At 57.8% G+C, this 15,054-nt stretch overlaps 1 protein-coding gene across 4 annotated transcripts; it reads right to left on the bottom strand.

The window, feature by feature from the left end:
- Nucleotides 1-568: 568 nt before the first annotated feature.
- Nucleotides 569-7,807, bottom strand: FXYD2 (FXYD domain containing ion transport regulator 2). Of its 4 annotated transcripts, none has more exons than XM_057316748.1 (6): nt 7,665-7,807; nt 2,968-3,006; nt 2,707-2,781; nt 1,262-1,298; nt 1,035-1,084; nt 569-778 (listed from the first exon to the last, which is right to left on the bottom strand). In XM_057316748.1, the coding sequence occupies exons 1-5, from the start codon at nt 7,681-7,683 to the stop codon at nt 1,060-1,062; spliced, it is 195 nt and encodes a 64-aa protein (XP_057172731.1). In that variant the 5' UTR covers nt 7,684-7,807; the 3' UTR covers nt 569-778; nt 1,035-1,059. The 4 variants fall into 4 exon arrangements, with proteins under 4 accessions (XP_057172731.1, XP_057172730.1, XP_057172729.1 ...); XM_057316747.1 differs by lacking the exon at nt 7,665-7,807 and adding an exon at nt 4,863-4,968; XM_057316746.1 differs by lacking the exon at nt 7,665-7,807 and adding an exon at nt 4,655-4,832 and having other exon boundaries at nt 1,054-1,084.
- Nucleotides 7,808-15,054: the final 7,247 nt, after the last annotated feature.

A 15,054-nucleotide genomic window follows, 5' to 3' on the forward strand; every position in this document is an offset into this window, starting at 1 on the left:
CCTGGCCCTGGGATTAACCAAGGCAGCGCCCAGACAGGTGGATGAGATCAGGTGCAGTGGGGGTCCCCAAGCCCCAAGACTGGAAAGGGAGTGGCCTGAGCTTAGCACCAGGATCAGGAGGTGGGTAAGGAGAGAGTGCGTGCTGACGTGCACACAAGGCCCCGGGACCCACCCATCCTAGCACGCCGGCACTCATGGGCGGTGGCAGAGCACATGTGGTCACAAACAACTTTGGCTGTTCAGGGCACGTGTGCAGAAACTCCCAGCAAAGAGCTCCAGTAGCAGCACCCAGGGCCCGAGCAGATACCCAAGCAGCTCCCAATTGTCATTGACCTTCACACTTCCCGGCTTTCTCTGCCTGGCGTTCGGAAGGCAGGCTGAGTTCTCTGTCCTCGGGGCTCCTGGCAATTCAGGGGGCAAGGAGAGGCCTACAGGTGGAGATACTGAACTTCCTGCTTCAGTCCGCACGGGCACCCAAGCAACTCATCAAAAACCCAGAGACCAGGCTGAATTGTACTCCCGCTCGGAAGGGCGAATGGGTCAAGGCAGGGATGGGAGCGAAGGAGGGAGGAAGGCAGGCCAGGGAAGGAGCTGTCTCTGAGGCTGGCTTTATTATTAACACGAGGCGGCCTGGGAATAGGAGGAGGCCATGCAAACCCGGGAGTCACATGGAGCCTGGTGCTTCCTTCAGCCTGAGGGCCTGGCAGTGCTGGGGACAAAGGTCTACCGCTCAGGGAAGGCTTCCCAACGCCCCCCTGCAACAGGGGCACCGCTGACTCTGAAAAGACAAAGAAGGGATCTGGGTTGCAGTGGGGGCAAGAGTAGGGATTTTTCTTTTATTCCTTATTCATCTCACCTTTCTCTTTGCCCCCTCCCTTGGCCACACACGCCACACCAGGCGCTTGGCCGTCATTTGAAAAGCCAGGCTGGGGGACAGACCACCTTGCTGGTGGCTGGAAGACGCTGAAATCCTTCCCGGCTCCGTCCCAAGCTCTCCCTGATTTCTCCACAGCCACCCCTGGCTCCCCCCTCACCTGTGCCTCCCCAGCGTACCAGTCCTTACAGATCATCATCATCGACTTGCCTGGGGTGGGAGAGGGAAAAAGACAGGGAAGAAGTCAGAGGGGAAGGTGGCGAGTCTCAGGGTCCCCGAGGTTGAGGACCCCTCCTCACAAGCTTCGGAGACCAAAATCCTTGGCTTACCCATGTCCTTTCCCCCCAGTGTCCCCACCACACTCAGGGACCCTGGGCAGGCACTCACCGGTGCTTCTTTTTGCCCCCACAGCGGAGTCTTTTGCCTTGAAGAGAGAAAGGAGATGAGTTTCCAGCAACCTCTTGCTTTCGGGGAGAGCCTCTCTGCCCTGAAGGACGCAGCCCTGTAGCCTCTACTCCCTCCCTCCCGCCAGAGCCACAGTTGCCCCTTTCTGTCCTTATATGGGGCTAGGCCGTAAGTGTTAGGTCAGTCAGTCCATCCATCAGTCAGTCAGCAAACTCTTACTGCCGTGGCTCCCTGGTAGACTGCGAGCACACGGAGAGCAGTGGCCGAGCCTGGGCCATGGTGGTGCCCCCGGCACAGGGCCGAGCACCTACTAGCTGCTCGGTGCGCTCTTGGACAAAGAGGACTGTAAGTGCAGCGCCACGATCGCTGCTCAGGCCTGTGTGCGTCCCACACCTGCGTGCTCGACCACCACCCAGTGCCGCCCGCGAGACACTTCCCGCTGGGCTGGGAGAGCAGCCGTGTCTGCGGACGGAACGGCACCAACCGTGGACGGGTTAGAATCACAGGACGCAGAGGTGGCTGTGTTTCTGTGTATTTTTCTTCTGGTTGCACCAAACCAAGTCAATAAGCGTTCACTCAGCCCTGCTGTGTGCCGGCCGGCCTGGGGGACACAAGGACCCTTCTCTCCTCCAGAACGCTCTAGGCCTGTACTGAGTGCTTCCTTGGCTGCCATTTGGATGTTAGCCCTGACTTAATGAGGTAAGTAGGATCATCCTGTTTAACAGATAAGCAAACCGAGGCCCAGGGAGTTAGGGAGCCGCACCCGGTAAACTAGCAGCGGGGTCGAATGCCCCTGGCTCCCAGCCACACCCGCTTTCCAGCAGTCGGTGGGGTGGGGTGGGACGGTGGACACCCCTGGGTCCAGCTGAACTCAGATCTGCTTCTGATTGGCTGTGGACCCCCGGGCTCCTGTCACGGTGGGTCGCTTTCCCTCTGTAAATTGTGACAAGCAGTGGCCATCCCTCAGTGTTGCCGAGACGATTAAATGGACTGAGATGTAGCTCGTGCCAAGAAAGGAAAGTGCCCGGATCTGGCCAAGGGAGGTATCTGGTGGAGGCTGGTTCCCTCCCCTCGCCTGAACCCCATGTACACCGGGGTGTCCCGGGGGGGCTGGACACAGCCAGCGCTCCCCTCTCAGCAGCTCCTCCGAGGGCCACCAGAGGGCGCACTGGAGGAAAAGGGAACTTGTGTGCCATCCAAGGGCCAAGCAGGGAGGTGTCCCAAGAAGCCTGTGTCCCTCAGGGTGTTCGTCAGTTCCCACATCCTGCCTGGGGGAATGGAGGGGAGCAGAGAGACTCACTTCCCTTCTGGGATCTGGGAAGGGGGTCAGAGGGCTTTCCCCCACCCCCGCCTGGGGAACCCGTGCTCAGTGGCTTTGAGAAGAGATGTGGCCCCATGCAGCAGCCCCTTCCGACAGCCCCACTTACTGAGGATGATAATGAGCCCCACGACGAAGGCCAGGGCAGCAAAGATGAGGCCCCCGTTGCGGACAGTCTCATAGTCTGAGGAAGGAGAGGGCAAGGAGGTGGGATGGGTGGTCCCAGGCACCGCTCCCACAGCCCACCCCAGCAGCAGCCCCAGGCTACCAGGGGAAGATGGCGGATGTAACCAGGAGATGCCAGGAACCAGGGGTCTGTGGGTGGGTGGCAGGCTCAGGAAGGGTGGGGACGGGGGCCCACCAGCCTTACCGTAGTAGAACGGGTCCACATCCCCCTTGGGGCTGCCACCTGAGGAGAGAGCCAGAGGCAGGGTGAGCCAGCCAGGGAAACAGTGGAACTCCCATCCTTCCCTTCCCAGCAGCCCCAAGGGTCCAAGTGGGCAAAAGGAGGCTGGGGTGCCTGCTAAGACCACTGGGGGGGGGGGAGGCATCTGTCCTGGGCCGCCTCGGATGCAGTCAACTTGGGACCAAACACCAAGCATTCAAAGAGGGCGCTGTGCTGCCTGTGGGGGCCTCCGGCAACTCTGGGAGGGTTGGATCTGTCCTTTCTTCGCCTCCTACAACCGTAAGCAAGGCCATGGGAGACATTTCCCCCATTGGACTCATCGGTGGCCTCTCTCCATGTGACTAATCAACCGCAAGATGCATCGAAATGCTTGTGGAATGAAAGAGTGCGGAGGCCCTTCACTTCCACTGAACCCAAGGAGAAAACTGAACCTGTGTAAAGTCCCCTAGGATAGCTGCCGGCAGAACTGGGTCTTGGACTCAGGTTTCTAGACTCTTCTCTCTTATGTTTCCATCCTCAAGGGGAAGGAAATTCTTTTAAGAAACATTAATATATAGTGTTTACCACATGCCAGGTGAAGGGTAACAAAACATTAGCTCATTTAACCATCATAAGCACCCCCATGAAGCATTAATATGATTCCAGTACAATCCCTAGAAGCTGGAGGCTCAGAGGGGTTAGGTAACGCCCCCACAGTCACACAGCATAAAGGGGAGAGCTGGGATTTGAACCCAGGCAATACGTTGCTAAGAATGTACGTGCCTAATCCCTTTGCTACATTGCCTCTCAGATGGTCAGAAGGCGCGAGACATTCAAGGCCACGTGTGGTGCAGTCCCCTGCCTCCTGCGGCGTTAGCCCACCCAGGGCGTTGCTGCTCGGCACCAGAGGTCACCGCTCTGCCCTCCAGCCCTGGAAACGGAGCACACTTGCCTTTGGGCGGCCCGAGGGCACCTGGCCAGAGTTTTGCTCCCATGGTGGAGGCTGGCCCCTCTTTCCTGCCCTGCTAGGGCCCCTTCTCGGCACTAAGGAGGCAGAGCCTGGGGTAGAAGGAGTGCACAAGTCGGCACTTCCCAGGCTGTGCTGAGCCGTGCCCTGGGTGCTGGGGGGTGTGGGGGCCTGGGGAGCCCAGTTGTCCCCAGTGCAGCCTCCCTGGCCAGGAAGGGACAGTGCCTGGGCCTATGTGGGGGGAGGCCATGGGGACCCAGGAACCTCTCCCCATGTGGAAGCCCATCAGCGCTGTCTCCCGGATGCAGTTCAGGTCTTGTTCAAGGTCACAAGGGCAGTTAGCCCCAGAGCCATGACAAGACTCGCAGCTCCCCTCACCACACCAGGAAACCACCTCCTCCCTCGTCCCTTGTCTTGAGCCATTCGCTGAACCCACCCCCACCCAAAGCCCTCATCTTGTCTAGGTCTGGCTCAAAGCTCACATAGTCAACAGAGGCCCCTGTTGGCCTCCAGGCCCGAGTCACCCCCATCACAAGATCTTTCTGAGGGGTGTCCCAAACTTGGGGGCTCTGACCCCAAAGCCAGCCTGACCCGCTCCACCTCCTTCTCTGAGCTTAGCTAGTCTGCAAAGATACATTGAACTAGGATAGGTGCATGCCAGAAAGTCAAGACGGGAGCTCATCCCCCCCATCCCCCAGCTCCTACCCGGCACCCCAGGCCTGCCATCCAAGCCATATTCCTTCAGACTTAAGGCAGGATCCCCTTTCCAAAGCATTTGTTTTAAATCCTCTTAGGAGGCTGGCAAGGTTGGTGGAGGGGTGCTGCGGTCTCTGGAAGGCAGGGGTGCCAGGGGTCCAGCTTGAGGTCCACGGAGAGGCCACCTCCTGCTTCGCACACGTACACACACACTCACCGTCGTCCGTCGACAACCCTGCCATTCCCCCAGCAGCCTGGGCTGGTCTCCACTGCCCTCTCCTGCCTCTGCTCCGGGGAGAGTGCCTGGCCGCGGGGTGGCCGGGGATGAGGTGGGGGCATTAAACATTAACAGTGCCAGGTAATATTTACCCCAGTCACAAGAGAAGCCCTAGTGTGAGCAGAGGGGCTCCCTCGGAGGCAGGGGGAGGTACGCGGGCAGGCAGGGGCAGGGAGGAGCTGGCTGAGTTTCCAAACCCTCCCGAAGGAAATTTCCAGAGAAGGTTTGGGGACGGGTAGGCCACAGTGTTCTTCCACCAGCCGGAGAAGCCGTGGCTGGGGCTGGGGCACGGGGGAAGCGGGACTTTCAAAATACATTCAGTGTCTACCAGAGCTTAGGAGCCGGGTCGGGGGTCCCACAGACGCTCCCAACCCCAGCAGCTGCCCACCTGGCACCCAGGACTTCCCTGAGGCCATCCCCAGGCGCCTGCCCCGCTGCCATCTCACCGCCCACCCCGAGCCCACCGTGCGCGTTCACGCCTCCAGGCCTGAGCTGCCCCGTTCCTGTCGTTTCCTCCATCCATCGGGGCTGCATCCAGCAGCTCACACCTCTGTCAGAAAGGCTCCAGTCATCCCTGACGAATCTCTCTTTCCCTGCTGCCTCTGGCATTTTCCTTCTACAGCCTAGCGGCTCCCGTGCCAGTCTGCCGCGCTGCGCTGTCGGCGCCATCAGGAAGGGGCCAAGCCTACCACCCGGAGACGGGCTAGCTTTTCTGACTCACAAAGCGCTTTCCTACCAAGTATCCCCTTGTGCCTTGTGTTATTTCCCATTTTATAGATGCGGCATCCGAGGCACAGAGAGGGAAGGGCCCAGTCCCCAGGTCACACAGCCGGCGAGGGGCAAGGTGGAGGCTGGACGGGCAGGCTTTCGGCTTTAGGAGTCAGGTGCTTTCCCACACCTCCGAGGCTGCCTCCCCACTCTGCGGTGGCCTCTTTCGCCTCAGGGACCCCCGGGCTGGGTGCTCCATGGGTGCTCATATTCCTGGCTGAGCAGAACTCAGAAGACGCTACTGCTCAATGGTAGCCAAGGGCCCACAGCCAGCAGTCAGTGTCCACCAAGGATGGGCTGGTGCTTCCAAAGGGCACGAATCCATCTGTTAATCCCCCTGGAGTGGCTGCAGGGGATCAAGGTTTGAGTTAATTTCCTGGCTCCTCCATTTGCTACGTCGATGGCCTCTGTCGAGTTACTGAACCTCCCTGTGCCTCAGTCTTCTTGTCTGTAAAATGGGACCACTCCCCACCTCAGGGAGCTGTGCAGAGAAGGGAGGTAATGCACGTGAAGGGTAGGGCACGCGGCCTGGCACACGGCAGGTGTCACTATTGTTAATGTCCTATATGTCTCGGCTGGCAAAGGGCATTAACCTTTTGTTGAACATTAACTGTTGGACACAGGAAAGCCAACCACCCTCCAGCAAAAATCAGCTTGGGGGTGAGATGGAGAGAGAATGTCATGGCCGTGGCCCTGCAGACCAGGAGCCGTGACACCCATTCCACTCTCTGCTTTCAGAGCCGAGCGATGAATATTCATGAGACCATTATAACACAGCTAATGCTTAGTAGGGGCTGGCCGTGGATCAGGGTCTTTATTTATTTTTAAGATTTATTTATTTCTTTTGAGAGAGAGAAAGCAAGCGTGTGTGAGCCAGGGGCAGAGGGAGAGGGAGAGAGAATCCCAAGCAGACTCCCTGTGAGCACGGAGCCCACGCAGGGCCCGATCCCACAACCCTGAGGTCACTACCTGAGCAGAAACCAAGAGTCAGACGCTTCACTGACTGCACCGTCCAGGTGCCCCTTGTCGGGTTCTTTATCCGCGCGGTCCCGCTGAACCCGTGTTTGCTCCATTCTACAGGTGAAGAAGCTGAGGCTGACCGGTTGCCCCCACAATGACCCCTGGAGGCGCCGGGCAGGGCCATGAGCCCCGCTGGGCAGAGCAAGAAGATTGAGGCCAAGGAGCTTGAGGGATTTGCCTGCAACACCCTGTTAGTGACGAAACCAGGGCTGGAAAGCCAGACCCCCAAAGCTGTGTTCCCGTCACTCTCCACACAGGACACGGGAGCCCCTACTACTCATTCTCTTGCTATCTTAGTGCATTTTGTCTCTCTTTGTAAGCTACTGTGGGATGCTACCTGCAATAATGGATATAAAAACAGGTGGGACATTTAGATAGAGGATAGACAGATGATAGATAGATGGCGGGAGAGGGAGAGATGGTGGCAGACAAAAGGGTAAATAGGAAAAACAAGTTGTTATCTGCCCTTTTCACTCTACATGCAAGGCCCTGCTCTGAGCACCTAACCAAAATTAAGCCACGTAATCATCACAACAATCCTGACATAAGCAAGCCGTCATCAGCACCCCCGTTTTATAGATGGGGACACGGAGGCACAGAGAAGTTCAACAGCTTGCCAGCTCTCAGGCAGCGAGGGAGTAGGGAAAACAAGATTTGAACCCAGCAGCCTGGCTTTGGAATTCCTGCAGATGGACAGGTGGATAGACGGACAGACAGAAAAGGCGGCTGTGGGACAAGCTGTCTTCCTGGCCCCTGCAGCTCAGAGGTGCTCAGGGCAGAGATCACCACACGTCCAGGACTCCACCTTGAGACGCCCTTGTTTCGAAATCCTGCCTGCCCTTGCTTCGGCGTTCCCTGCACTTCTGGGGGGCAGGTGCGTGTGCCTGAAAGTGAGGAGGTCCACACCCGAGTCCGAGTGTGAGCAGATGGGGGCATGGGTGTCGGGAGACTCACCCAGGTACCACCTGTCCATGGCAGGAGCCGCTGGCTGTGTCCTCGGAGGCAGAGAGCGGCGAGGCACTGATTGCCAAGGGCCCGGCTGGAAAGTGCAGACTACCTCCCTCCACACCTCAGCCGGCAGGAAGGGACAGAGTCGGGGAGGAGGGGCCGGGGAGGGAGCCCTCACCTCGTGCCTGCCTGCCAGCAGGGATGGGCTGGAGCCAGGGTCCACGTCAGAGAATCTCTGACTTCCACCGGAGGACTGGGGAAGTTGGGAGCCACAGCAAAGCAAGCCACAGCCACTGGAGAGATGCCACAGCCAGTGTCCTCCGGGGGCGCCTGCAAAGGTCACCCTAAGGGTGATGGAGGGAGATGCTGAGGGCCATTTGTGGCCCCCTCAAGCCTTTACTCAGCTGTACCTCCATCACCTAGCCCAGTAGGGCCTCCGCCCTGATGTATCCCTGCCTCCAGGTCTCATCTGTCACAGGTGTCCCCTGAGATGGGACAGAATGACAGCACACACACACACACAAACACCCCCCCCCCCCGCAGCTGCCCTGGGCGGGGCAGGGGTGCTTTTCAGGCCTGGCAGGGAGCCCGAGGCAGCTGCTGCAGGTGGTAGCGCCGAGATGGGAAGCAGCTGGGGGCCAGGAGGGGGCACTGGTGTGGAGCAGCTCCATGGCAGCCAACCCACCCTCACCTGGGACCCCTCCCGCAGCCCCCAGTGACTTACCTCGGGCAGCTCAGCAGCCCAGCCGGAGACAGGAGCGGCCTAACGAGGCCTCTGAGGGCTGCTGGTTGGTGCCAGAGGGGGCCGGCCGGAAGACAGCGCTTGGGTTCCGGGGAGGTGCGGCCTCCTGCCTTGGCTCAGCCAAGTCTCTGTTCCCCAGACACTGGGGCCTCTGACAGCCTGGAGCAAGGTCGCAACACGCAGGCTGGGTGTGGTTCACTCCGGAGCACAGGATCTCCCTCCATGACTTGGCGGGCCGCCCTGCTCGGCCACCCTGGAATGCACACTGAAAAGCAGGTTTTGGGAGGTGCTGGTTCGGGCCCCAGTCTCTGACCTCCAGCTCCAGTCAGGGGACAACTTGCCTCTCCGTCCCTCCTTAGCAGAATCTCCTGCCCCGCGGGGATGACTAATGACACCCCCAAGAGCCACCTTCTGGCTGGAAGACGCTCTGGAAATGTAGAAGGGCAGGCCTGGAGGGGCTGGGGTCTGTCCTGAAGGCCCTGCCCGGTGGCCAAGCTGCTCACACCACGCGGCCTGGTCACATGTTGCCAAGCGGAAACCTGCACGTTCAGACAGCTCAGGGCTGCCGAGCAGAAATTCTCCAATGAAGAGATTCGGAAATCTTGGGGCTCGGTGACACTTTAGAAGTTACCTGGTCCAAACATATCAGTGGTTCAGAAAGGTGAAGATCTCAGCCAAAACCCCCCTCACAGCCTCCTGCAAACACACACATCCACACACATTCTGTTCCCCACCAGCCCCTATTGCTGCAAAGGAGGGCATCTTGATCCCAAATGGAGACCCTGTGTCATGGACTGGTTAACTGGAAAGGGCGTCCAAAGTTATCCTACCCATCCCCATCGCTTATAAAGGGTTCACTCTCCTGCTCCAAACCTTTGAGGGCTCAGAGTATAAACCAAAGTCCTTTCTGTGTCCTATATGACACTTCTTAATCCGGCCCAATGACATCTTTGACCTTGTCTCCAACCTTCCTGCCCCTTCTCTCTGCTCCAGCCATACTGGTCTCCCTGATGGTCTTCTAACCTTCCAGGCATGTTCCTGCCTCAGGACCTTTGCACTGGCTCTTCCCTCTTCCCAAACACTTCCTCCAGAGAACTTCCTGGCTAAACTTGCTCACGTCTCTCTTCATTGATTGACTCACAAGACCCTTCCTGGCACCCCAATGTTCACACCCACTTTCTGCAATGTTTCAAATCCCTTCTCGGTTTGTTTTTTGTTTTGGTTTTTTCTCCAGGAAAGCAAGGATTTTCGTTGCGTTCATTCGTAGATTCCCAGTGTCTAGAACAGGACCTGGCCCATGGTGGACCCCCAGTTTTGTTAAACAAATGAATGCATCCTAGAAGTGAAGTCATTTCTCTAGTGGCACAGGGAGGCCCAGAATCTGCCTAATGTATCCTCTTCCCCTGAAATCCCCTGCCCTATAATAGGTAGCAGGAACTAGATTGCCCCCACGGAGAGAGTGGGTGGTCGACAACGGCTCCCCCAGAGCCCTTCTTGAGGAGTTCCCCATCTCCACCCTCTACGCCCCGCCGGCCCTTCACCCAGAGACCTGCGGCAATTTTCATGAAAGCATTTATTCCTCCTTTCAGGGGAAGCCTGGGGCTAAGAGTCAAGAAGGTCTACTCTCTCTTGCTCACACCCAAGTCCTCCCTCAGACCCCTTATTGTCTACCTCCAGCTGAGGTCATCAGCCTGGCTGACGCTGGGGACAAGAGAGCCCCTGTCTCAGAGATGCCCTGCTCTCCAACAGAGAGGCCCCGGCTCCTTCAGCCTGCAGCCCACGATGCCCAGCGAGCCACCCAGGAGAGCCTCTCCTCCCATGTGTCCCTCCATGCGGGGGCACCCTGTGGGACCGACGTGCCACACTAAAGCTCCTTTGCGCCCCGACTCTTCGCTGTGGACGCTGTGATGCTGGGGAAGGTCACCTCTCTGGGTCTCCTTCTTCCATCTGTAAATGGAATGAAGCACCTACCTTGCGTGGTTCTCGTGGGAACTGAGATGATGTAGGTAAAAAGCCTGGCCAAAGAAGGTCCTAATAAATGTTGACTTCATTATCCTCACCTGAGATGGCCTTTTAGAAGGCAAGGACCCTCACTGTAATCCCTTCCCTGGGCTCGGTCCCTTGCCAAGGTGATCTCTAAAACAGGCTCCCAGAGCATCTTCTCCTCCCCGACACTCAGCACAATGTCTGCCAGCCTCCCACCCACCCACCCCACACCCCCAGCCCTCCTCTCCCCCCACCCCACATCTGCGCAGCACTGTGGGCACTGCTGGGGTCTGGCTGTGATTCTTTTAGTCTTTCTCAGGATCTGGGGCCAAATGGGGTCGGGGTGTTACTCTGCTGTCCCAGAAAGGCTATAGGGCAGGGAAAGACACCCCCCACCCCCAGCCGTCCTCCCTTTGTCTGAGTATTCCAGGCTGGAGCCAAAGAGGACCACCCAGCCATCCACTGGTTTCCTCCCAAGACCCACAGACCAAGGAGACCTTTGGGACGTATGGAGAGGTAGCCCCAATCCCAGTCCCTCTTCCAGCACTGTCATACCCAGTGGGACACTGTCCTCAATTGCCATGCCTCAGTCTCCCCTGTCTTCCCCGAGCAGCATTCCACTTGTCCCCTGAATCTTCAGTCTCAGGGCAATGGTCTGGGTGGTCGCTTTGGGGTTGCTGGGATCGGGGGACGGCATGCTGGAACATCAGCTACGCACTGTCTGCTCGGTGCTCGAAAGTTATCCACGAGGCCAAGGCCCTCACCTGCAGCCCTCCCAGGAGGGGGTGCTCCAGCTCCGCCAGCCCTGCGGGTCTGGGGCTGCACGTCAGCACCCACAGACTTGGACTCCAGGTCCCCCACAAGCCTCCTGGGGTGTTGGCTTGCAGCTGGGAAGAAGCCAGAAGCCCCTAGAAAGCCCTGATTCCTGGCCGGGGTCGGCCTGCAGCTGCATGGCATGCATGGCCCCTCAGCAGGGAAGGGGGCAGCTCCCAGAGCCCATCTGTGCTGCCCAGAGGTCCCAAACCCCAAGGAGTGTTGGCTCCTGTCTCCTGCTGTCGCTACCAATGCCAGGGTCACCGGGGTCTTATAAGGCGAGGCCAGGGGAGGTGGGTCCTGGAGGGTCCGTTCCTTAAGTGTTGGCTTCAAGATGACCTGAGCCGTGGGGCACACAGGTCCTGGGAGCTGCCAAAGGGCAATGTACTGCGAGAGTCAAGGTCACCGAGGCTTTCTGCTCCCTGAGCTGGCAGGGGATGGGGACGTCCTCTTCTGTTTCTACAGCTGCTGACAAGGGCGAACCTGTTTGACCCACCTCTCCCCCAGTGAATACCCTGGAGAGAAATGCATTCTTGACTTTTCTCAGAACTCCTGTCTGAGCTTGAACCAGAAGGGGGGCTATTCTCTCCAGCTGTGGGCCTTCACCTCCTAGCACCCACGTGCCCCTCACCTCTGAAAAGCCGCTCCAGGCCCCGCCCCCTCCAGGAGCAAGCCCGCCCTCTCTGCCCCTGCCTTTCCTCGGTGACCTTCTGGATGATACTGGTGTGGCCCAAATGGCTCACTTCTGACTTTATAACCGTCTTTGTCATTTCACAGATGGCCGAGTCTGGCCTATCGCAAGAACTCAGCTCAGGGTGTCTGGTAAATGTCTGTGTCTGCTCAAAGTCCGGTACCCAGAAATCCTCGCTTGCTAACAGTTCCATCCATTTCATGGTTCTCGAGAGTTCCAAATAGCTTTGGCTTCCTTGAGCTGCTTCGTTCCTTCCAGGGATGCGGCCAAGCCGGCGTTGTGATACCCATCTTCCAGGGGAGGGAACCGCACTGTGACATAGGTGAGGCAGAACTTGAACCCAGGTCTGACAGACAGAAGGGGCACCCCGCTCTCAAAGGAAGGACGCATAAGGAAATGAATGGTAATATAAACATTAATAACATAACATCTGCATGTAGAAGTGTCAGTGTTTTCACATCCACTGTATCACTTTGACCTTGTGAAGGAACAGGAAAGGTTTCGATGGACCCATCGCACAGGTAAGGAAACTGAGGCTTAAGTGGCTTTCCTAGGGTTACACGGGAGCCCAGCTCACCCTATGGCTAGGAAGGACTACATTTTGCCAAGAAAGTGACAGAGATGCTGGGGTGTGCCTGAGCTCGCACAGCTAGAGAGAAGGGGAGACCAGCAAATGTCCCAAGCCTCCTTCTCCTCCACCAGCCTCCCTCCAAGCCTGGCTCTGAGGCAGGAGCCCACTGCCCCGGACGGTGCAGGGAGCCCTCCCCCTACCAGCCCACGTCTTCCACGACATCCGATCCAGCATCACCTGCTCTGCGTCGCTGCCTTGGCACGCGCCCCGTGATTGTGCAAGCGGGCCCCAGGCTGGGGCCGACTCCGTAAAATCAACCGCCGGTTGGCTTGAGCTGGCCGAGGCGGCCCCCCTGGAGTTCCGCTGTGACAGCAGTGAATCACACTGATGGGGGAGGTGGCATTCCTCCTCTCTGTGGCCTGGAGACAGGTATTCCCAAAGCTCCTCCCCTGGCTCAGGCGAACACACCTGATCTCTCTCTCTCTCTCTCTGGACCCAGAGTGAGGCAGAGCAGCCAAGGACAAGGTGGGGTGAACCAGATAGAGCCGGACAGCCCCCCACCCCAGCCCGGCCATCCCTGCCAGCCCACGGTCACTGGGAGGGCAGAGCCCTCCTCCCCAGAGGAAGGAAAGAAAAGAGCCGGGTGACCTTGGCGTGTGCCTCAGCCTGGCAGCCCCCTCACGCACCCCACCTTCCCTGCTGCTTGTGCTCTGCCTCTGACTCTCTTCCAAGAACAATTTGGCAAGTTCCAATCCACAACCTGCAAAAAAACCCAGAGTGGTGGGAGGGCCCCAGCCCAGGGGCCCAGAAGGTAGATTGACCTATTTTTATGTGGCGTTAAGTAAACACAAACACCTCCATGCAGATAGACTTGGAAGTCTCCGGAGGGGGATTCATGGGGAGGGGGCAGGAGTTGGAAGGTAAAGTGCGCAGGGCACCTGGGATCGCTGTCTGAGACCCGGGGACTCAGCATTCCCTTCCGGGAAGTGGCAGGACATACCAGCTTTCCTACATAACCAACTTACAGGTCCTACATCCAACCACATTACAGATAGCAGTCACCTGCGGGGGGGCCGGGGGTGGACGGACATGGTCCCACCCAGCATGAAGTGCTGGTCCAGAGGGAAGACACGCATTAAAGAGCAATCCGTGCCTGGATTCTGGATTCTTCTTCCCTGGCTCTACAGCCCTAGACCAGAGAGGGATAAGGAGCTTGCCCATTATGTGTGGGGGTAGTGGGGTGGAGTGGGGGGGGTTGTTCCTCAATTTGAGCTTGGACCTGGGTAGATTCTCATAGTCCATCTTGGCCAGAGGGTCCCATCAGCTTGAATACTTCCAGTGATGGGGAGCTCACTCCAATTTGGGATTATCACAGCTGTGGGAACCAAGGACTCCCCCAAACGAGGCCAAATTCTGCCTCCTCTTACGTGCACTTGATGGGTCTACGTCCTTTCCTCTGCTGTGCAGAGGGAGACAGGCTTGGAGCTGGATGGGCCTGGGCTGGACCTTGGCTTTGTCCCCAAGAGTGCAAACTCGGGCCAGTCCCACCGAGCCATGGTTTCCTTATCTGTAAAATTGAGATACCATCAGGCAGTGTTGTGAGTTCTGAATAGGTTGATCTGCGGGATGTGGTCAGCCCAGGGTTTGGCACAGATTAGCTGCTTTATTTAGCTATTAATAGTGATTAATATTAATAATAATATTAATAAATAATAATAATATTGCCATAATTTTGATCATCAGTGACTCCTCATTAGGTGGCCTATCTCCAGGCCACAAGAGCCAGAGCATAGTCTCACCATGTATGTCCTGAAGGGCCAGCCAGGCTCCAGATGTGGTCACACCAAGCCAGGGGATCCTCTCCCTTCGTCTGGACGCCAGCGCTCCCCTGCAGAGGGAAACCAGGCCACACGGCCGTGCCAGAGGGAACTGTGGAGACAGACAGCCTGGGCCCGGTTCCTAGCCCCTCCAGCAGGCAGCTGTGCGACCTAGACCAGCCACAAATTTATCAGAAGTGTGACTATGCTAGCTACCTCAGAGATAAGGCTGGGTTAGCAGGAGGCAGAAGTGGGTGCCGAGGTTCACAGGAGGGAAAACTCTTCTGTCTGTGCTGGAGCTGGTCACATCATTCTCTATTATGAACATGATCACTACGAGAAAACTCAAGATCTCCCCCTTTAGATTTCCTCGCACTTACTTTAGAGTTTAATGCTTTATTTTTAATAACGAATATAGGGAAGTACCCCCAATCTTTTGCATTCCTGGGGCCTCTGAGGGTCTTCTGCTGGCCACGCTCGGAAACTGCCGCCAGCCTTGCAAAGCCCCTGACCCGCGAGTGTCCCGACGGTGGTCAGTAGCTCTACTCACAAGCTTGAGGAGCGACCAGAGATTTTTTAACCCCCACAATCATGGAGCTGACAGTACTGAGCTAGATCTCGATGACAAGCCTCCGTTTTCTCAAAGACCTGGGGGACAGAGGGCAGGGCAGTTGCAGAAGTAGGACGGGCGCCCTGCATGTCCCCGGGGTGGCCGGGGGTACTTGGAAACCCAAGACCCTCAGGACCGGCACTGGCCCATTCTGCAGTCTAAACAA

This window comes from Ursus arctos, unplaced genomic scaffold (genome assembly GCF_023065955.2).
Source record: "Ursus arctos isolate Adak ecotype North America unplaced genomic scaffold, UrsArc2.0 scaffold_22, whole genome shotgun sequence".
Taxonomy (NCBI): Eukaryota; Metazoa; Chordata; class Mammalia; order Carnivora; family Ursidae; genus Ursus; species Ursus arctos.